Source organism: Poecilia latipinna, unplaced genomic scaffold (assembly GCF_001443285.1).
Source record: "Poecilia latipinna isolate Pla-1442-1.1 unplaced genomic scaffold, P_latipinna-1.0 Scaffold474, whole genome shotgun sequence".
NCBI lineage: Eukaryota > Metazoa > Chordata > Actinopteri > Cyprinodontiformes > Poeciliidae > Poecilia > Poecilia latipinna.
Window position 1 is genome coordinate 322,214 of NW_015113090.1, and position 22,087 is coordinate 344,300.

General features: G+C 37.5%; 1 protein-coding gene across 2 annotated transcripts in view; it reads right to left on the reverse strand.

Annotated features, from left to right (window-relative positions):
* The window catches only part of rmdn2 (regulator of microtubule dynamics 2), a 46,482-nt gene extending 30,059 nt beyond the window's left edge, over positions 1–16,423 (reverse strand). Inside the window, exons 1-3 of one of the 2 annotated variants that reach the window (XR_001425870.1) lie at positions 16,274–16,423; positions 14,816–14,924; positions 12,603–13,043 (exon numbers count right to left, since the gene is read on the reverse strand). Coding sequence is in view for 1 of the 2 variants with exons in the window: in XM_015039509.1 (XP_014894995.1) it covers positions 12,603–13,042 (440 nt within the window). In the remaining variant the exon portion in view is untranslated. The remainder of the gene's footprint in view (positions 1–12,602; positions 13,044–14,815; positions 14,925–16,273) is intronic. The other variant, XM_015039509.1, reaches the window with a different exon arrangement.
* Positions 16,424–22,087: the final 5,664 nt, after the last annotated feature.

Here is a 22,087-nt window from a genome sequence, read left to right on the forward strand (position 1 = left end):
CGAATAAGTGAATTAAAACCGGGTCACTCAAAAGAAAAAGTGAAGATAACGGAGGAAAGAAAACAACTCCAGGATTACTTATATGACCGGAGGAAGCCAAGTCATTCCTGTCGTTCACCAACGGTTCAGTTCTTTTGACGCTTCTCAGTTGGTGAGAACTGTTCTTTGTTTTTTACGACTTTGCTTACTTATAATTCTCTGCCCAACGTCAACGGCTATTATTTTTAATTACTTAAAAATAATTAACTTAAATTAATTAAATACAACAAATAAACACAAATGATAGAAATGGGTGGATCATTTTAGTATTTAATAGTGCAGAAGAAGATTTTTGTTTCTGGCAACTCAAGTCTGTTTTTTTTTTTTCTTTTATTGTGCTTCTCAGTTACAAATAGCCTTGAAATATTTTGAGTACACACACAAAACTTGGTAGTAAAAGAACAACTTATCAAACTCATGAAAATTAAAATATGTCATTGGAAAGCTTAATCCACACTTTAAGAACCTGAAAATAACTCAGTGGTTTTGTTGTGGCCATTTACCAAATAAAGAAAGCAACAATTAATGAGTTAAGGTACTAATTACTCTTCAGGTTGTATTTATTAACATGTGTTACTGAGGGGCAATTTAACGTAATGTGATCTCTGAGTGGAAACGTTTGAGAAACTCTGATTTAATACAAACTGCTTTTACTGGTAGGATGCTAAATTTGGTAAACCAACAAGCCGGCTGAAAGTTTCCACCTTCTTGCTCTCAATGAAGAAACAATAATCTTCTTGTGAGATTTTTCTTCTCACTAATCAACATTCAGAGCAATCTTGTCATAACGAGCATTTTCAATAAACCACATGCTACCAGGTGGTGATTAAACCAGATCAATCTTCACGTCATGTTTGCACACAAAAACAGCACCTGGTATGTTTACATAAGTGGGGTAACTTAATTGTTTATAATTTTTAGTGGCTGACGTCCGACACCTGAAGAGTTTCCAGGAACATGGGGGAACTCGTTCAGCAGAGTACGGCACGCAACGCTCGCACTACACCTTTTATGGAGCCTTTTCAATCGGAGGCGCAAGCTTGCACCAACACCCAAAGCTAACACTTGAAAGCCAGAGGTAGAAATACAGATGTAATAAAGTTAAAGGTAAGAATCAAAGATGCAGACACCATGAAAAGCGTCTATTAAGTGTTGGCAGCAGCTGCATGTGCGTCACTGGTGGTTAGAGAATATTTGGGGCCGTGAGGCACGATTTAGAGGGGATGTGTCAGAGCGGGTCGCAGACAGGAACAATGTAGGTCCGACAGGTGTTTCATGCAAACGCCGCATGCTAACTCCACCCAATAACACACACTCTGACCGTGATGCACTGCAGAGGTTTTATTCATTTTACTCAGTACGAATCTGGACATGCCTGTGTTCTGGGATCAAGAAATCCTGCTCTACACCACGTTATTTATTAACAGAGCCACAATGGAAACACTTCTATTGGATTAAAGATGGAAAATAGCAGCCAAATGTTCCTGATTAAAACCTTTTATTAACTGATGAGAGAAGCGCCTCATAAACGAAGGCGCTTTGGCAGCTTGCCGTTGTGGAGCTCTGAGGAGTGTTAGCACAATGCCAGGCAGGAAATGCATCTGGAATCACCTCAGAGTTCAACGTCTAAATAATGTAATGATAAAATAGAAAGTACATCCAGTTTAAATCGGAGGATTTACAAATCAGAGCAGAATAAAATAATCTGGTTCAGCAGGTTCTAAAGTTACCAACATCCAGGGTTTCCCCCAAAGCCTGGCGGGCTGCCAGGCTTTAGTTGACCCCTGTCAGGCTAAGCGTTGCTTGTTTGTTTATTTTAAATAGTTTTTTAAAAAACACATCAGTAACAGTGATAGTAAAGACAGGTTAAGCTAGGTTTATAGGTGACACAGTGAACTTGGCACAGATAACTGTTTATTTATAAGGAGAGGATTCACCTGCAACACCATTTATATCATCCATCAGTAGCTGCATTTCTGTTACAAATGTGAGTAAATCTCTGTTGCTATTCTACTAATGTGGGAAAAAACACAATTTTACCTTTGCGGTGTTTCCATTAAATGAGAAATTAAATTAAAAGCAAACTTTTTCATGTGATAAGTCATTAAAAATCACTGCAGTTATATAACATATGTTCATAATTTAATCAAGGAGACAGTGGCGTTTTATTCAGGCGTTGGAGGGACAGACTGTTATACAAGAGCCTACATTTATTTTGTGGAAACTGTAGTCGGCCATTTTGCAGAAGAGCGATGGATACAGCTACTGGTAGCAAAGACAGGTCAAGCTAGGTTTATAGGCGACACACTGAATTCGGCGCAGATTGAATATGTCACCTTACTCAAAATGGTGAAAGTTCACCTGTACACTGTCTATGTGGCCCCTCTGTGAAGGCTGGCTTTCCGGAGGCAAGGCACCAACTTGCTCGGCTCACCCACGCTCAACGAGAACTGCAAAGATTTGTAGACGCGCTTGAAGAGGTTTGTGTGAATGAGACTGATATGAGCACACATATCTTTGTGAACAAAGAATAAGGTGTGAAAGTCACTAGAGGACAGCAGCCAATCTTTACAGGAGGCCCAATAAATTCCTCCAAAGATCAGAGCTTCATCCCCGACTATATGGGTTTTAGTTGGAATGTCAAACAATAAAGTTTTACTGTGGTAAAGTTGGAAAAACACTGAATAAGTATGATTCATTTGAAAGGGTTGCGAGGAGAAATTAATCACAATATCTCAGTACTAACACCTCATTTGTCCTGTTAAGCACGGTGGTGGCTGGGTGATGATTTGGGCTTGTTGTGCAGCCACAGCACCATGAACTCCTCTGTACTCAACAGCATTTTGAAGGAAAATGAGACCCAAACTGGATCATCAACAGGACAATGACCCCCAATACAGAAACAAGACGACAGCAGCATGGCTGATTCAAGACGCAATGTCTTGAAATGGTCTAGTCAAAGTTTAGACCTTAGTCCGACTGAAATGCTGCAGGAAGTGTCAGGAACCTGAAGTCGTGTCATTTAATCCAAAGTTACATATTTGCAAAAGGCCACACGTTAATTTTCAGACTCGGCAGAAGAAACAGCAGCTAATTCCTGGCCTTCATTTTCCTCACACGCAGCATTTCTGCAGAAAAGTGGAAGAGCATCCAGACTTAACGCTATCAGGAACTTTAATCTCTGTCTGTTTTCATTCTATAATTTTAGGATAAAGCGCTAAATCCTTTTAACAGCCTTCATCTTTATGCTAACTCCCCAAATAAACCCTAAAACCCAAAACTCAAATTATTCGTTGGCCAACACACCTCGGCTTAAAAGAGATCTAAATGGGCGTGCTTTCGTGTTTACCCTCATTCTTGTGGTCGCTTTTTTTCGTTTTAGTCTAGTCGCACAAAATCACAAGGAGCTGCAACAAAAGTGGCCGATCTTCTGTTGAGCTGCGCCGTTCGCCCATTCATTCCCTGATTCATTCATGTTCTGTACCCTTTCTTCATTCAGCAGTCAGCTTTGCCTCCCTCCAGTTATTTGCTTAGTGGAGCTGGAGAAACACGCAGCGCAGGACCGAGTGATCAGTGCATTCCTGTCACGCCACTGCACGGCTCATGAATCTCGTATGTTGAAAGAAAGAAGACACTAAGGATGTTTTTGTATCACCATGTTTATGTAATGTGCGTTAGCTTGTTTTGGAGCCGTTATTTTTCTTTGCAGACTTTGGAAGTGACCGCCTCTGATAGAAGATGTCAAAATATTGCTAAATATGAACTTAATAGCTGACCAGGCGTATCGTCACCATATAAAACTCTGTTTTCCTCTGTGTAGTCAAATATCTACAGATAATTTGCTCACAACAGTTTAAAAAAAATCAGAAATGATGTTGCCTCATAGACTGCAAAAACACAAAATCTTACCAAGAAATTTTGGTCTAGTTTCAAGTCCAAATATCTTTGCACACTAGAAATAAGACAAACTAACTTAAAATAACTTTTTTTTAGCAAGATATAGAGGCTTGTTTTAGGTAAATAATTCATAAATATTGATGAAAAAGTGCTAGTTATTTCACTTAAAACATGGGAAAACAAGTGAAATAATCTAACATAAATTATTTACTTAAAACAAGCCTCTGTGTGTCACTAAAAAGTTATTTTTAAGTTAGCAAACCCAAAATAGGACAAAACTAAGATATTTACCCTAGAAACTACACCAATACTGTTTGGTAAGAGTTTGTGTTTTTGCAGTGTAGGCTTTCGTAAACCAACAAGGCCACACGTCTGTCTTCACTGCCATGACATTTAGTTACGGATACCTACCAAGATGGCTGTCTGCTACAAATTTCCCAGAAATGTGACATCACATGAGAACGATGCTTCCGGGAAATTTGCAACTGACAGAACCTTGTTATTCACATGAAGAGTTTTGTATTTCCTTCCCAAATCTGTTTAAACATTGACTGTATTCGTCCAATCAGGCGTGAAGCTCCTCCATTTTCTACGCTCTCTGTTCTCTATAAATTATATCACAGCATGAGATCGGCGGCAGCTTGTCCACATCGTCTGACATTTTCCTTCTCTGCCTCATACGGGTCGATCCCGACAGCGGCCATTTTGTTTGTCCCCAAGCACATGCGTTTGCCTATTGAGATGGCGCGGATCATTCACGGTTCAGACTTTATCATCTGTTGATATTGAAGACGTGTCCATCCTGATGTATATTGCTACTGATTTATTGCCAAGCCCTTTTCAGGTTTTCAGCTCTGGACTAAAACTCTGCTTCTTCATCCTGTTTTGTTGCTCCGTATTCAGATTCAAGCAGACATTCAAAATGCCGCGACTGAATGCCACCTTGCAACACTCCACCTTTTGTAAAAAGTCGAGGATTAGGAGAGCTGCACTCTAATTTTCTACCGGGGCTGGGAATCAGCCACTCGGTTTGAAGACCCCAAGGGGCAAAGAAAGGATGTCTCAAAAGAGCTTAGTGGTGCCAGTCTCTGTGGTTACCCTGTTCAAAACAAACAAGAGTTACCATCCCAACATCTCTGGGCCTGGGAACATGCCGTCCAACTTATTCATTGACTGTTGACAGTATCAATGAAAGGCTGCCTTAAACAATGCCTGACTGACTGGAGGGAGTCCAGTTATTTAGCCCCCATCCCTTCCTGAAAGCTGAACAGGGATTCTAATGCAGGGTTTACCCCTACACTGTAAAACGTAGTGAGTGGAATTTACTTAAAAAGCTTAAGAAAACTTGGTGCCTTGAAAAAATGGTAGTATGTGAAAACCATACAGCTTAAGTTTACACAACTTCATTAAATTGATAATTTCATGTTTAATGACATAAAATTACATAAAACTTTGCTGTAAAAGTAGTTGTCTTTACTTAAATATATTCAAACCTGTTGCCTCAAAATGTTAGCTTAAGTTAACAGAGTTTTATTAATTTGTGAGTATAACTTAATAAATTTGACTATGTTGTAAATAAACACCCTAAGGTAAATTTTTTAGACTTGAAACTTGAGACTTCGTGTTATTGTTTACATCCGGAAAAAAGGCGATTCTTTCATCCATCCGTTGCCGCGCTGCTGTGGTGGAACAACTAACAAAATAACGCCTGGAGTTATATTATTAATTCAGTGCAGTTCGCCACAGCGAAGCAAGAAATAACGCAGAAAAACCGTTAAAAAACAACTGAAAACCTTTTCTTTTTTCTCTCTCTCTGTGTCGGCTGCTACACGCAGACTCGTTGCCATAGCAACAGGCTGACAACAGCTCCACTAGTGTATCAGGATTCAACACCAAAAAAACACGCAAACCTTTCCAACATTCAGTCCGTTACAGTTTTATGTTTTTAGGCTTGACATTGATCGTTGCATTTAGTTAATCTAACACGGTGGTGGTTGATTAGCTAATTTAAACATCTGTGATGCGACCCGCAGACAGAGAGCTGGCGTGTGGGTCGCCTTTTTTAAATGAACCGAAACACCAAATTCCACAGCACATCTACATGTTAAGGTTGTCAAAGTCAAGCTAGCGTAACTGGCCTACTGCCCTTCCCCTCGCTACTTATTTTAAATCAAAACTTTTTCCTATCTAATTGTCGTAATGCTGAGAATTTACTGAAAATCCAACTTGGCTTCACTCAAATCAGCTTTTATTAAAACGTATTTAACTTGGCCAGATGTAGCAAGCATTTAGAAAGAAAGTGACTCAAATCCTGTTTTTGTAACTGAAAATAATTTAATTTCAGCTAATTTAACATGGAATCGCACAAAGAAAAATTAAATTTAATCATATATTCCAATTGATCCTTGTTATCAAACAGTGCAGTACCCTCAATTAATTATTCAAAGTTTCCTAAAAACCTCACATCTAAGAAACTGTTTTTAACTGTTTTAACAAATTGATACATTTATTCCATTAGATACATTTTTTTTAAATACACAAAACATTTAAAAACATTTTAATGTTTTGGATCTACGATGAATAAAATCCTTTTCCAATAAAAAAACTATTTGCTTTTTCTTAGTTTTATTTTCTTCTTGGCCTGTAAATAATTTTGACTCGACAATTTGGATACATGACAAAAAGTTTGGACACCCCAGGCACAGATGAAGCTTTGGAGTCTCCGTTAAACATCTAAAAACACATTTCTGTGACAAAATGAAGAAAGTGGCTTAATTAGTTATCCCACAATGCATTGTGGGATAACTTGTTGGCCAGTCTAATACTTAACTTTTTCACATTGACTCAACTTGAAAAGATTAATTTATCAAGCATTTTCTATCCAAAAGTTCAGCCACTCGTTTAATACGAATACAAATGAGTTGATGAAATGTTTTGTGAAAGAAAGTTTTGTTCGCCTCAGCAGGTGAATAAAAAAATCTGTCACCTGTTTGTCACAACCAGGAGATGACATCACAAGGCGGTAATGAAGGAAGCAGTGGTTCTTTTATTGCTGCCGGTTTCGTCTCTACTGTACGGCTATAAATAGCATCTCCGCTTGGATGTGGTGAAACTTTGTTCCAGAAATAGCCAAGGGGGAAAAAATGGAGTGGAAACTCAGTTTACACAATCCCATATGAAAAAATACCTTTGGCAACAACGTTCCATGAAAGATATACTGAACGTGGCGGTTTCTCTTGACGTCCACCTGCAGAATGAGAGTCCAGTAAACTTTTTGTCACATCAGCTGAACTGCAGAGTCAAGTATTCACAGGCCAAGAAAAAAAAAACTACAATGAAGCAAATAAAGTCGCCCGATATTAATACATATTTCTTTTTGTTGTTGCTGGGAAGGGATTATATTCATCGTAGATCCAAAACGTTTAAAGGATTTTGCACGTTTTCTGTATTAAAAGTAAGCCATCAAATTGTTTTCGGCTCAACTGAACAAAATTTTTATAAAATAAAAAGTTTCTTAGATAGAAAGTTTGAAGTGGAGCCTCCTGCACAACCAACACTAATGCAGCGAGTTGTTCCTGGATGGAAAGCACTTGTCCTTTCCAGCAGCCATTGTACAGTGCATGCATGATTGAGCTCAGCTTGGGTTGCTAGGTAACGGGGTGGGCTTCATTGGGGTTGCTAGGTAACGGCTCAGTGTGACTCAGTAAACAGGAGGTTTTTGAAACGACTCATTTTTCAGACACCAAAAGACATTCATTTATTGCCAGAAAATGTCTGGATGTTTTTTAAGCACTTGAGCTGCTTTTAAAAACAGTTGAGGCTCAAATGGAAGCATAAATAAAAACATGCAAAAGGTGAATTTTGCATAATAGATTCCCCTTTAATCTTTTAATACATCATCAAATTATTATCAGCAGCAAGACTTTGAAATGAGCTTTGAAACTGAGTCTATTTCAAAGAAAGACCCACACTGACTGAGCTGGTCCCGACATATTTTGATAACTTTATGGAAGCACTTTTCTCATCAAAACAACTTTTTCCTCGTAATTCTTTTACTTTGTCCTACAACTGATGACTGAATAAAAGCCATTTTTACAAGTCTTTTGTAAAAAACAAAAATTTAAAAAATCAATCACATTTGGAAATTGGCTCTGGTTTATTGTCCAGCCCTAATTGAATGTTGAGTAATCAATTAAATACACAGTCGTAGGTGGTCAGACTCTTCAAACATGTTATTCCTCTGTTCACAGCGTAAATGGAGGCCCCCGGAAAAACCAAGATGAATAAATGTGTTTGGCTGAGCGCCTCCAATTAATCCGGCGATACGGAGGTGAACGTCTCGCGATCTGACAGGTGTGGAGCAAAGCCTGAATGACGTCATGTGGAAGCTCGACTAAAGCTTTTAATCACAAAGCAGACAATGAGCGCCTTTTTCCTCTTCTTAACATTTCTGAACAGGCTTGCCCCACACACAAACAAAACTCTGCCTAACATCTGCTTAAATCAACAACTATCCAGTGTCAGAAATGCTATTTTTTTGGAAGAGAAAAAAAGGAGAGGTGGTAATGTCCTTGAGCTACGGCGATGTGATCCAAATAAACTCAGCGGGAACTGTTTAACGAATTACAAGTTCCTACAGGACGTCTACAGATGGTGGCGCTGACATCTTGGCTCACGGCGGCGTGATTGATGGATCTCCTTTCGAACAGAGAGCGAGTCTCTGTGACATAAACAGCTAACAGTTCTGCAGAACTGATGTGCATCGTGACCCTGCAGTTGGGCTTAAACTGCCACACTGGTCACAGGTGAGCGACCTCTGCAAACACGAAGGACAAACTGAAGTAATAATAAAATAATAATTACAATATTGATCTAAAGAGACAAGGGAAAAAAGCAACAAAAACCATTAGGCTTGCATAACTGATCACTTCCAGAGAGTAATAAAGTCATGCTTTCACACACATCCATCATTTTCAGCAGCAACACAACATGCTGCTGTTTCTATTTCACTGGCGCCCCCTGTTGGTAATCTGCTGCCATGATGGAGAAAATATTTCCAAACAATTCGAATGGAAAAACTTTTTTCTGCCCCGTAAACTTCGACTGTAACATTAGGTTTGACTGGGGGGTAACAATGTGCTATAAAAATGATGAGCACACTGCAAAAACACAAAAACAATTTTAGTCTAGTTTCTAGTGCAAATATCTTAGTACACTCAAAATAAGCTAGAACTATTTTAAGTGTACTAATAGTATTAATTGATTGATTGATCTATTGATTGATTAACTGATGAAAAAGTTCTCGTTACACAGATTATTTCAAGTCACTTTTCCCATATTATAAGTGAAATAATCTGCCAGTGGAACTAGAACTTTTTAATTAAGGAATTATTTACTTAAAACAAGCTCATATTTGTTGTTGGGAAGTTACTTTAAAGGTAATTCTGTCTTATTTAAAGTGAACTGAGATATTTTCATTAGAAGCAGGACCAGAAATGCTTGGTTATGTTTTGTGTTTTTGCAGTGTGAGCAAAACCTGAGCATGCAGAGGATTAGAGACGTTGTCTCGCTCCGGTAGGCGAACAGAACACACTCCCTTTCATCACCGCACGCACACACATGCACACACACACACACGCACGCACGCACGCGCACACACACACTCCCTTTCATCACCGCATGCATGCACGCACACACACACACACACACACACACTCCCTCTCATCACCGCACGCACACACACGCACACACACACACACACACGCACGCACGCACGCACGCGCACACACACACTCCCTTTCATTACCGCACGCACACACGCGCGCACACACACACACACTCCCTTTCATTACCGCACGCACACACGCGCGCACGCACACTCCCTTTCATCACCGCACGCAAGCACACACACGCGCACGCACGCGCGCACACACACACACACACACACACACACTGTCTGTAGAAATGACAGAGCGGCAGGTTCTTTAATTATGAGAGGTGTGTGCGTTCGGTGATTTCTTTTAAACCTGAGCTGTAATTAAGAGCATCTGATGTGGCTGCCGGCTGTAAGCAGACACCAGCGAACCGCGTCACAGCTGCTCTGCCAGCCAGTGGCACGGCTGGTTGTAACATCGCACGCCGGCCGAGCTGAAATGTTCCTGAAACGTTATGAAAGACGTGCCGTGTGATGTGTAGCCGTTTTCCACCAATCAGCCGTCTGGATCCCACTTCAACAAACATGCATGACCTGAAATAAATGAGCTGCAGGCTCTGGGCGACGCCCGGCTTCAGTCGGGTTACGCAACATTCACTCAGGTAGTGATGCAAGCCAGGGGTGCCCAAAGTGAGGCCTGGGGGCCACTTGTGGCCCTTGGACTGATTTTGTGCAGCCCCCCACCTGCTATTAAAAAATTATACAAACTTGGCTACTATTACAACTTTTGTGTTTCTGGCAATCATAATATGTAGGACCAAAACAATTAATCGAGTGTTAAAATAATAGCCAATTAATTTAGCGACTGGAATATACAGACTCTGAAAAAGGCTATTTGCTAAAAGAACAACACCTTCAGAGCAGCAACTAACTGCACATTTATCATTTAAGACAACAAAAACATTTGTCTTCTACCCAGAACTCCTTAAATGCATGTTAGCATCACCTGATTCAAATTCTTTAAAAAAAAAATCTATTAATCACCTTTTGCTGTCCAATTATTCATCAAATAATCTAAAATAACAATAACCAGATCAATCCTACACTGTACTGCTGTTGAGTCAAGCAGAAAGGATTTTCTTTTTTTCACTAAAGGAATCCTGTGTTGTTGCATTTTAGGCAATAAAATGTTTAATTTTTATTCAAAAAACGAATTTAATGAATGCCAACCATAGTTTTTAATTTTATTTGATTACCATACATGACTAGAGTTGCATCATACTGAAAAAATATTGCAACAATATCTGTCTATTTTCTTCATCCCCCTGTTTCTCATCAGTTCTTCCATCCCTCTGTGACCTTTGACCTTTGGATGAATATTATTTATGTCCAACTTGAGCTTTGGTTCAACTGGCTAAAAGTCACATTAGCATCTAAAACACAATTCATGACACTGAATATTTCAGCCCAATGATTTTCAGAGAGTTAACGTGAAGGTGAGAAAGAAAAATCTAATTTCATTTTTATTTTTTACAAATGTAATCTGTTTTTCAGTCATTATTATTAAAACCTAAGTTAAAATGACTTATTTTAAATGGAGATAGAAGACAGAAAAAGCTTCTGATGTTCCACCTTTCTTGTTTTCCACGCTCAGTTTTCTGATCAGTTGCCAGTCAAATATATCAAGCTGCTTTTCTCTTTAAACTAGAAAAGACAAGAAAAGACAGAAGGAACCGTCCAGAATGCCTGCTGCTGGAAAAACCTAAACCATGAGGATTAAATAAAATTTGAGGGGATTAATATAAAAATGCCCTCCACACATGACGTCACGCTGCAAGAAGATAGTTAGCAAAACTGTCTGTTTTCGTCAAAGCAGACAAATCCCTGTTTAAGTGAAAAACTGTTTCTGATGCGTTTTCTCAGTTGTTCATTTGTGGTAAATGAATCAAGCACAAGAGAAACTCCAGTCCCGCCTCCAGACCTTGGATTAATCTCTGTCACTTTGCTGCTGGTGTTTGTTTTCATAAGGCGAACCTTTTAAAAGGAAAAAGAAACCCATCTGCTGTTTACTCAATCTGAGGCTGGCGTGGGTTCAAGGTGCCGGTTCACAGTTGATTATTCTGCCATTTCTATCCAGCACCTTAGGCTAATGTGTCACACGGTAATTTGAAGCATAAAACGATCGAACTGGTTCCACAGGTGGGGAAGAAAATTCATTCACCTTTATGCTGAATTAAAAAGGGGAAATAACCAACAGAAACTATAATTTCCTCCATAATTGGACACGACGCGTTAGCTAGGCTCATTGTTTATGTTTTAAGTCCTGGAGTCTGTTGTAATTAAGTCGCCAAAGTACGTACTGATAATTTATTTTAACTAACTTAAGATGGGAATCATATTCAGATTCAAACACATGGAGAAAACTGCTAATGGTCACTGAAATAACTTGAAACTGACAAAACTAACAATAAATAAAATGTACTGACACTAAACCACTTAAATCAGTGGTTTAAATCAAATGTTGGGGAAAAGTGGCCAAAATTTCTCCACAAAGATGTTAGCGACTGATACAGTCAGAAAAGCACCACTGGTGTTAAAACTGGTCTATAAGCTACTGAATAACCAGGTGTAATTGGCACAGCACCTGTAGCACCTGTTGAAAGTCAACCTGGCAGTGGAACTGAAACTTTTTAAATCAATATTAAGGATTAATTGACTCAAAACAAGCTCCTACAATTTGCTGAAAAGTTACTTGTAAGTTAGTTTTCTCTTGTTTCAAGTGTAATAAGATATTTGCACTACAAACTAGACAAGAAATACTTAGTAAGATTTTATGTTTTTGCAGTGTGGAAGCTCCTTATATTCCTACTTATTCTTATTTATTGTGTCATTTACTTCTTATCTGGAGTTACTTTTAGCTGATTTTCAGATATTCCAGGTCTTTAGTTTTCAGACCTTTTGGGGCTGATTGCATGCAGAGATGCTTTGGATCATTTTGCCCTGACAGACTCACCCTCCCTCGCTCTCTGCGTCCTCTGAGCTCTGTCCCTCTGGGCTGCTGGCGGCGCCCGCTGCTCTTTTCCTCCTCGTCGCTGCCGTCCTGTGCTGGGCGCCGACTCGCCGCGCCTCGCTGTGGCCCTTCAGCTCCTCCCTGACTTGGTCTGGCAGGGCGGGCAGCGCCGTCTTCAGTGCCTTCATCTCTTCCTTCAGCTCAGACACACACTGGATCAGGGCCTCCAGGCGCTCCAGCACCTCGGCCTGACCCCTGGGCAGAACAGGGCCGTCCACCAGCAGGAGGCCGGACCCCGGGTCGTTGGTACGGTTCTGGTAGAAGCCCGGCCAGGAGACTCTGCGCTTGGATCTTAAGCCGCGGTAAAACACCACAGCCAGGCTGATGCCGGCCACTCCGGCCAGCGCTCCCAGAACCAGAACCTTGCTGTCTGTCTGAGCCATCCTGCAGGGAAACACACAAAACGGTGCTGCTAGGAATGTCACAATAATCAATAGATAAATTGATCGCATGATCAAAAGGAACTCAGTAATTTCCATTTGTATAGTTCCTGGTTTGTCTCTTTTCACCTGGATGATGAACATCTTCAGTTTGGTGCTTTGGTCTCAACTAGAATAATTTTCTGTACAGAGACTTTATAATTTATTTGTTTCTGTTGTTTTGTTTATTTTGAATATTTAAAATGTTTTTGGTTCCAGTGTTAAATATTCATTAGAATTTAAAGGTTTTTTTATTTTTGAGAATGTGTTCTTGCATCATTAGTTGAAAATGGTCTCAAAACAACAGTTTTACAGTTTATTGCAAAAACTTCTGGGACAATTTATCGCCCAGCAACATTTGTCATAGTGACAGCTCTTTTTACATCAGGGTTAGCAAAAGCCTACATAAAACTAGGTCTGTCATGAGAAAAAAATTCAACTGGATGATAAATGCGATAAACGATATTATTTCCAGCACGTAATATAATGGCGATGGGATAATAATAATGCAGGAACACATTCTCAAGATTCTCAAAAACCTTTAAATTCTATTGAACATTTAACACTGGAACTGGAAGACATTTTAAATAGCCAAAATAAATAAACGAGACAACAGAAACAACAAATAAAATTAATTATGGAGTCTCTGTAAACAAAATTGTCGTAGTTGAGACCAAAGCACCAGACTGAAGACTTCTATCATCAGGTTTTTGTAGAAAGAAAGAGAAAAGAGAGAAATTGAAAATATTGCATTGGTTTGAATTTATCATGACTAAGTGACTTATTCCTTACTCAAATTCAATTAAAATTAAACTTCAAAACATTGTATTGATCCCAAAGGGAAACTAAATGTTGTAACTCATATTAATCCAAATGGTTGTTGGCACAGAAGATCTCCCATAGCAGTCTGTATTACAGTACATTTGAAGAAAAGGCGTAAATATTAATACAACGGTATGGTGTATCATCTTTTTTAATCACCTGAGCACATTGGACTTTCATGCATTTTCAACCTTTACTGAGACATAAATCCAGGAACATTTCAACAGGAAAACAACCAAATCATCTTTTGTTTCCCTTCTGACTTGCTGCTGTCGCACCTGAATTTCCCTACTGTGGGACAAAAAAGGATATTTCTATTCTGCTCAGTTTGATAAATGTCACATTGTTGGTAAAATATGTATTAAAATGATCATGATTTCATTATTTTGGCTACTGTATGTTTAAACCAGATACTGTTATGTATTCCCATCAGTCCCCTGCAGCACTGATCCATATTTCTGAATTTTAATCTACTTTCCGACACCTTTGTCTAAAAATAACGCGACACCATGCTGAATAATCTCTGTAGTCCCCAGTTTGCAGAGTGTTGTTGTTGTGTCTGGCCAGTTTGCAGAGATAATTGGATCACCATGTTAATCATGTAATCATGAACCAGGGGGTGTTAGCCTCCGCCGACACGAGAACTGCGAAATATTCAAATAAATATTTCAAACGGCGTCTGAACTTTGCTTTAAGCTTCATAAGTTTACTCCATAAAGTCTTAACAATGTCAAAACAAGCTAGGTGCGTTAATTAGCGATGACAAAGTCAAAGCTAGCACTGAAACGCGGCATTTAGCTTAACACAACCAGTTCATACTGGTTTCCTTCCAGTTAGACCCAACAACAACATCTTCACTCAGAAACTGGGAGTTTTACAACAAAAATGGAAAGTTTCCATCATGACACATCTTACCTCACAGGTACGATGGGAGCTACTTCTGTTGATTTGACAGCTCGCGGGTGCAACGGTCAAAACGTTCCGTGTGGAATTATGCGTCACAATAGAAGGTTCCAGGTAAACGCTAAATAAAATTAAATTAAATTAAATAAGATAAATTAATTAAAGTCAAAGTAAAAAATATAATAAACTACAATAATAAGAGGAAATGAATAAGATGAATTAATTAAAATTGAATAAATATAAATAATACAATAAAATAGAGTAATAAAAAAGACTTCAGTGAAAGTTAAAAAAATTAAAGGAAAAACTGAGTGAATAAATTTAAATTTTTGCTTAGTAAAATGATATAAAAAGTAAATTAATTAATTAATTAAAGGAAATTAATTAATTTAAGGTACAATAGAAACAATACAACAAAATAAATTATGTTATTCAACATACGGTACAGACTACAAATATTATATAAAAAATGTTTATATAAACGGGAGTTTCCTTACATAATGATGCTGCTACATGCTCCATCAAACTGAATGGATTAATTACAACAATGAAATAAAATTTAACAAAGTAGTTCAAGAAGAAATAAAATAAAATAGACTAATTGACTAAATGGTGTCTAGTACCAACAAAATAAACATATTTGACAAAAATTAATAAATACAAATTTAAATGTTAGTCTTTTCAGATAATGTGGCTTTGTTTTCCCATGATGTATTTAAATAAATTAGTATTAATCAGAAATGGGAATTTCACAACAGGTCTTTCCAAACTATTACTATAGTGTAAGAAACATGAATTTTAACACATGGAAACTACAGAAACTCTTTCACTTTGCTTACATATTTTGCTAAATAAAATAAAAATGTAAAAATTAATTCAAGTTAAAGTAATACAATAATCTAATAATATAAAACATAAGAAAAGAAAATAATAAACTGAATTATTTAATTAGATCAACAGTAAGATGACTTTTTAAAACTGGTAAATACCCAAAAGTAAAAATTAAATTAATTAAAAGGTTTATCAGAGCTGAAAAATTAAAATAAGGAGTTTAAGTGTAAAAAAAAAAAAGAATTTCTATAAGGTTGAATTTGAGGTGTTTAAAAAAAACAGGTCTAACTTTTACAATCGCACAAGAAACGGGGAACCTTTTTATCAACGTTATTTTACTTCCACTTTTTTTGGACTTTTTTTTCCCCATGTCAGATTATTTGTCCCGTCATTTCTATCAACCACTAAACCTGTTTGTATTATCTTTCCATGCGTTGCAGGAATTCTTGTTTAATCAGAAACCAGATGATCAAAGTTCATCACAACATCAAGAGCATGAAACCTTTTAACTTTATATTTGAACTTCTCCCTTCCTCCCTTGGATTAAAACTTAAGTCTAAATATAAACATATAAGCTTTTATGATCCATTTTAATTGTTCTGAGTTTAACTCTGCAGTATGAAGCTGAAACAGACTCACCTCAGCAGAAAGTCTTTCCTTTCAGCGCGTTTGTGGTTTAATGTGCACTGTGGCCTGAAATGTTGCTACACATTCATTATCGCAGCAACCTTGGACCTGTAGCCAGAGCACTGACCCGTCCTCGCTCCAGCTGATTTAAGTTCAATCTGATATGGAGGAAAGTTCACTGTTGATGTGATTTAGGGGGGGAAATGGTAAAAAAAAAAAAAAAAAGTGACAAGGTATGGTGTAAAATGTACTATTTTGAGCTTCACGTCATAATTTTTTCCTGCATCAAAGCCAAACCTTTGATGTTTTTCATGCATGTTTGAGAAATCCTTTAATCTCCATGGCAACCAATAAGCTGTGCAAAACGCCTGGGTGGACTTAGCTCCGCCTTCGAGGCGAAGCTCCTCCTCTGAGCTGCAGCTTCCAAAAGAGCAACGAAGTTTTAAATAAAAGCAACTCTGGAAGGCAAGTCAAGCAACTGAATAAAAATAATTAATAAATGAATCTCAATAAACATAAAAATATAGGACAAACACAGAAACACCGGGGCTGTTAAGGAAAAATAAAAAAATGTATAAATACATAAAATAAATATAAATAAATAGGTAAATAAATGAACTAAATAAAGATCAGTTTTTTATGGATTAGCTGTTGAACTATTCTTTACTCGGTTTCACTTTATTGCCATGAAATTCAACATTTTATTTTCGAGTTTTGTCTTTTTTCCTTCTGCTATTTTTATCTCTTATGTACGTGTGAGAGAAATTCAAACACCCAACAGTTACTGTATTTCAAACAGGTACTTCTAATTGTGCTTATTTATTTTGGCAGATGTAAACAAAGTACATTTTTAGCTGCAGAGAGGAATGAAGGCAGGGAGGTGCGGGAGTTTCCTTACATAATGTGCTGCTACGTGCGGTTTCTGCCTCACTCTCTGAACGCAGCATTGTTCTTCATGCCCACAGCCTGCATTCAGGAACAAAAAGCCCACCTGAAACCCAGAGGCATGGCAGCACAAAAAAAAAAAAACTAAAATAAAGAGAAACCTGGGGCTGGCCCTGTAGATATGCTGATAAGGCAGCATGGCCTCGCTTCTCTGGGTCAAAGAAGAGCTGATACGGTCGACAGGCTCCTCTCAGCCGGACGCCACACAGAGGGAGCAGCAGTAGTAATAGATTATTGATCAATCTTTAATTTATTATGTTTCAAAAGCAACTCTAACGGGCTTTTAGTCTAGATTTAAAGGTCGGCTGTTTTGCAGTTTTCTGGAGGTTTGTTTAAGATTTGTGTTTAGTTCTGGTTCTGGGGATGTAGAGCAGAACCAGAAGACCTGAGAGGTCTGGAAGGTTGATACAACAGCAGATCTTTAAGCCGTTCAGTGATTTATAAACTAACAGCAGTATTTTGAAGCCTGTTGTCTCAGAGGAAGGACTTTAGAACTGGGTGATGTTCTCCACATTCCTGGTTTTAGTGAGAACACAAGCAGCAGCAATGTGGATTTTCCCAAAATTCTGACTTTTTTGTCTATGAAATACCACATAGCTTTATATTTTGGTCCATCTGATGAGCATAGTAATGTTTTGATCAGTTACGCTGTACTTGAGTCACTTTTGCACCTTTTTAGTAGACAGCTACTTTTTACTTTTACTTGAGTAAAAAGAAGTGGAATTGGTGCAGCTCTTACTTGAGTAAAACCTTTGGGTTCTCCTCTGATGCTCAGGCCTTCTGAAAGTCCAGAAAAAGTGAGATTGCATCAGAGAACCACTCCGGGTTTAATCTCTTCCTTCCTCTTCGTCTTTAAAACATCACAAAGTCAGAAAAGCTCCACACAAACTTGTATTTACTGAACCTTGAGCCACTTCCGGATGTGATTTCTCAGCTAAAATGATACTTTAGTTGTTGTAAAAATCCTCTCAGATGTAACATCAACACATTTCTGGCCTTGAACTACTCCTCTGTACTTCACCCAGAGTTCAATAGTAAACACAAAAACTTCCTGCACTCATCCACTCTAAGAGATCCTTAAAGCCATCAACAAAACATTTTGTCTAAACAATAAACAATTTACATTTACATTCTCCAAGGATTTCCACATACAGCCTTAAAAAGACGGAAGAGGCTGCATTCCTTTCTGTCGTCGTGCAGCTGTTGTCCAGCAGGTGGCGCCGTCAGAGTGAGTGTTGGATGCGCAGCAGGATGAGGATTATGACGCTGCAGAGGCAGACATGTTGCTCCTCCGGGGCTGAAACTTTACTCTGGTGGAAATGATGAGTTTCATCAGCAGTCTGGACCGAATGAGACGCAACATCTCTGCGGCTCAGCCTGGAATAAAAAGATTAGGATAAACACAGTCTGCACGTTATGCCGACATTACCCAGCATGCACCTGTGAGCGCGATAATAAGACAACAGCCTGAGTCACGTCTGAAAAAACACAACTGAATGATTTTAATGTCAGCAGAAGTCTTTATTAGGTGATCAGCTAAAGTTGTTCTGTGAAATTTGTTTGTTGAGAAACTTTAGTTGGCCTTAAAATAGAAACTTTTCACCCAAACTGAACCTATTTTTAGGTTTTCCACATTTAGTCCAGCGAATAAAACCGATTTAAGCCACAAAGGTTACAAAATCCTTAAAAAAGGTAAGAATTTTTCAATATTAGCTATTTTAAGGTTTTAAACCAGCTAAACAAAACCAGTAAAGTCACAAAAGTTACAAGATCTTTAAAAAAATAAATAAAATTAATAATTTTGACAATTATCTATTTTTAGGTTTAAACCTATTTAGATTTTTTCGCATTTATCCCAGCTAAGCAAAACTCATTTAAAGCCACAAAAGTTACAAAATGTTTAAAATAGAAATAATTTTAAAAATTACCGTTTAGACAGATTTTTTTTGTTGTTGCTATTTTTGGTTTTACATCTATTTTTAGATTTTCAAATGAAGTAAAACACTTTTTTTCTTCAATGGACAGTGAATGAATATGATCTTCCATTGTAAAAGTTTTGGTATTTTGTTGTCGAACGCCATCAGAACGACTCGGTCCAAAGTCCAGCCTGGCGGCCATTTTGTTCCTGAAATGATTCTGAGTCTCCCGACCACAAGACTAATTTGATCCACCGCAGCCGATGCAAAAGGCCGAGATTTTTATAGAAAACTTACAATCTTCTTCAAGTTGAAAGTTTAAAATACAACACAAGCACTTTTTACTTTCATTTTAATGTAATAATAAACATGAGAACAAGAATTCGCTCCATTTTAAATTTTCATAACTTGAATGTTAAACACATTAAAGCTCCTGGATTTGGGCGCAGCTGAGTCTTGACCCGCATTTGGGATTTGGTATTCAAATGGAAATGCAAAGTTTTTGAATGAAACCGTGGCTGCAGGTGCAGAGAAACGGGCTGAAAGGCTGCAGGGTCGTTTGGTTCTGATCAAGAGTTTCCTCCCATTTTAAACTCTAATGAAACTTTGGAAGTTTGGGCCGTTGTAGAAAATATAGTTGAAACCAGATATTTACATACGCTATAAAATATTATCTGACATCAAAACAGACTAAAGTTTTAGAACTGACATAGAACTGTGTTGTGGTTTTTAGTAAACTGTGACTAAAATTAAAAAAATTTAGGCTTTAAAAAGAAAAAAAAAAAAAAAGAAAAAAAATATATATATATATATATATATATACATATATATATGTTCCCCCCCATTTAGTCCTGCTGAACAAAACTTGTTTAGAGCCACAAAAGCTGTAAGATCTTTAGTTCTTTAAAGAAAAAAAAGGAATAATTTTTTTGACGATTATCTACTATTTTTACATTTTAAACCATTTTATACTAAACAAAACTCTTACTAAAATGATAAATGTTCAATTTTAAAAAAAATATAATGGTAATAAATTAACTTATTTTTTTACTCATGAACTGCCTTAGTGCTGAAATGTGCTAAAAAAAATTAATTTGATTGATTAATTGATTGAAATAAATGTTTGCCTTAGAAGGTCCTAAATGTATCTTTTTTTTTCCCTTTTTCTAAGTAATTCAATAAAAATTTATGGTTCCACTATAAAATGTATTACTTCTCCTTTAAGGAAAAGTTTGAAAACAATATTTTTGATATTTTTCTTTATAATAATAATAATTGGTTATTTTATGTTTTTGCTCATGTATCTTTTGCAGCCCTAAACAGTTGAACCAGTTATTTAAAAATCCACTAATCAGAAGCTTGATTGGCTGATAGTCTGAGCATATTACCATTAGTGTATGTAAACTTCTGACTCATCTTTGTGAGAGACAAATAATGCTTCAATTGACATTAAAATATTCATTTAAATGATCTAAAGATGAACCAGAACTTTTCTAATTTTTAAATATTCTAATTGTCTTAACTCTAACTTTAAATTAATTCTCTTAAATCTCTTTTTGAGCATTTTGTTGTGAAACTGTTGATCTTTTCATTTAATTAAAGGCCCTTCAAGGCTACAAACACTGTGATGCAGGTATTAGATTGTGTTTCTCTTATCTGCCCCCATCAAATAAACAATAAAGTTACAATAAAAAGTTTGCAATAAAGTAATTTAATTTGGCATCAATACTGGACAGATTAGCACTTTTTTCTCACTAATTCACCAATAATATCTTTGGGATTAAGGCAGATTATTGTTTTAACCGAGTTTTTGGCCTCATTAAAAAATAAACTGAATTATTTAGGAAAAGTTTCACAAACAGCAAACATTTTAACTGAAGTTTCCTCAAACACAGAAACCCATTAAATAAACTTAAGTTTCTGCTTCACACTGCAAAAACACAAAATCCTACCAAGGATTTATAGAGCAAATATCTTAGTTTACTTGAAATAAGATAAAACTAACTTACACTTCAGCAAAATATATAAGCTTGTTTTAAGTCATTAATTCCTTAATATTGATTTTAAACGTTGTGGTTTTGTTGGCAGATTATTTCACTTCTAATGTGGCAAAATGTTTTGTTATAAATAGACATAATTTGCCAGTGGAAACAGTATTTTTAAAAACAAGCTGAAAAGTTACTTTTCTCCTATTTCAAGTGTACTAGCATATTTGCACTGGACCAAATAAACTTGGTAAGATTTTGTGTGTTTGCAGTGCAGCGAAGCATTACTCCTCTGAAGCGGCTTTCACACGTCATAATTAAAAGTAAAAACAACAACAACAAAGACGGAGCCGTGCAGAACAAACATCTCCAGACCTTCCTGTTTCTCATGCTTCTCCTGCTTCATTTGTGCGGTTGCTGAGTGAAAGCCACTAGTGGCAGAGAGGCCCAGAATAGCCGAGGGTGGGGAAGGCCGGCCGGCGCTCGCATGTGGGATGTAGCGTCTCTAAACCATCTGCTAGTCTGTGGAATGGAGGCTGCTTCCTCGTGCATGCCAGTGGTCGGAGTCGGGCCTACACACCCTCAGCTATTTCTGTCCTCCTCTGTGTAGCCACTCTCTAATTCTAGCTTCTCTTCTTCTCGTTTGGCTTTGGGAGATGACAAGTATCTCACAACATAATGGAGAAATAAAGCTCTGACGACTGTTTTAGATGTATAAACTTGAGAAACAACTGACACGTTTTTGTACCTACATTTGGGTCTCACCTGGTTCTAAAAATTTAAAAACAAAAAAACCATCCAGCCGTTTTATAGGAATAAGTTATTGATTTTTGGTGTCTGGAAAATGAGCCGTTTCAAAAACCTTCAAACGGAAAATGCTGCTGAAAATCCTGCTGATTTGTGCTGCTGATCACAAATCAGCAGCAGGCACTGCCCGTTACCTAGCAACCCCAGCGGAACTCGGCCGTTACCTAGCAACC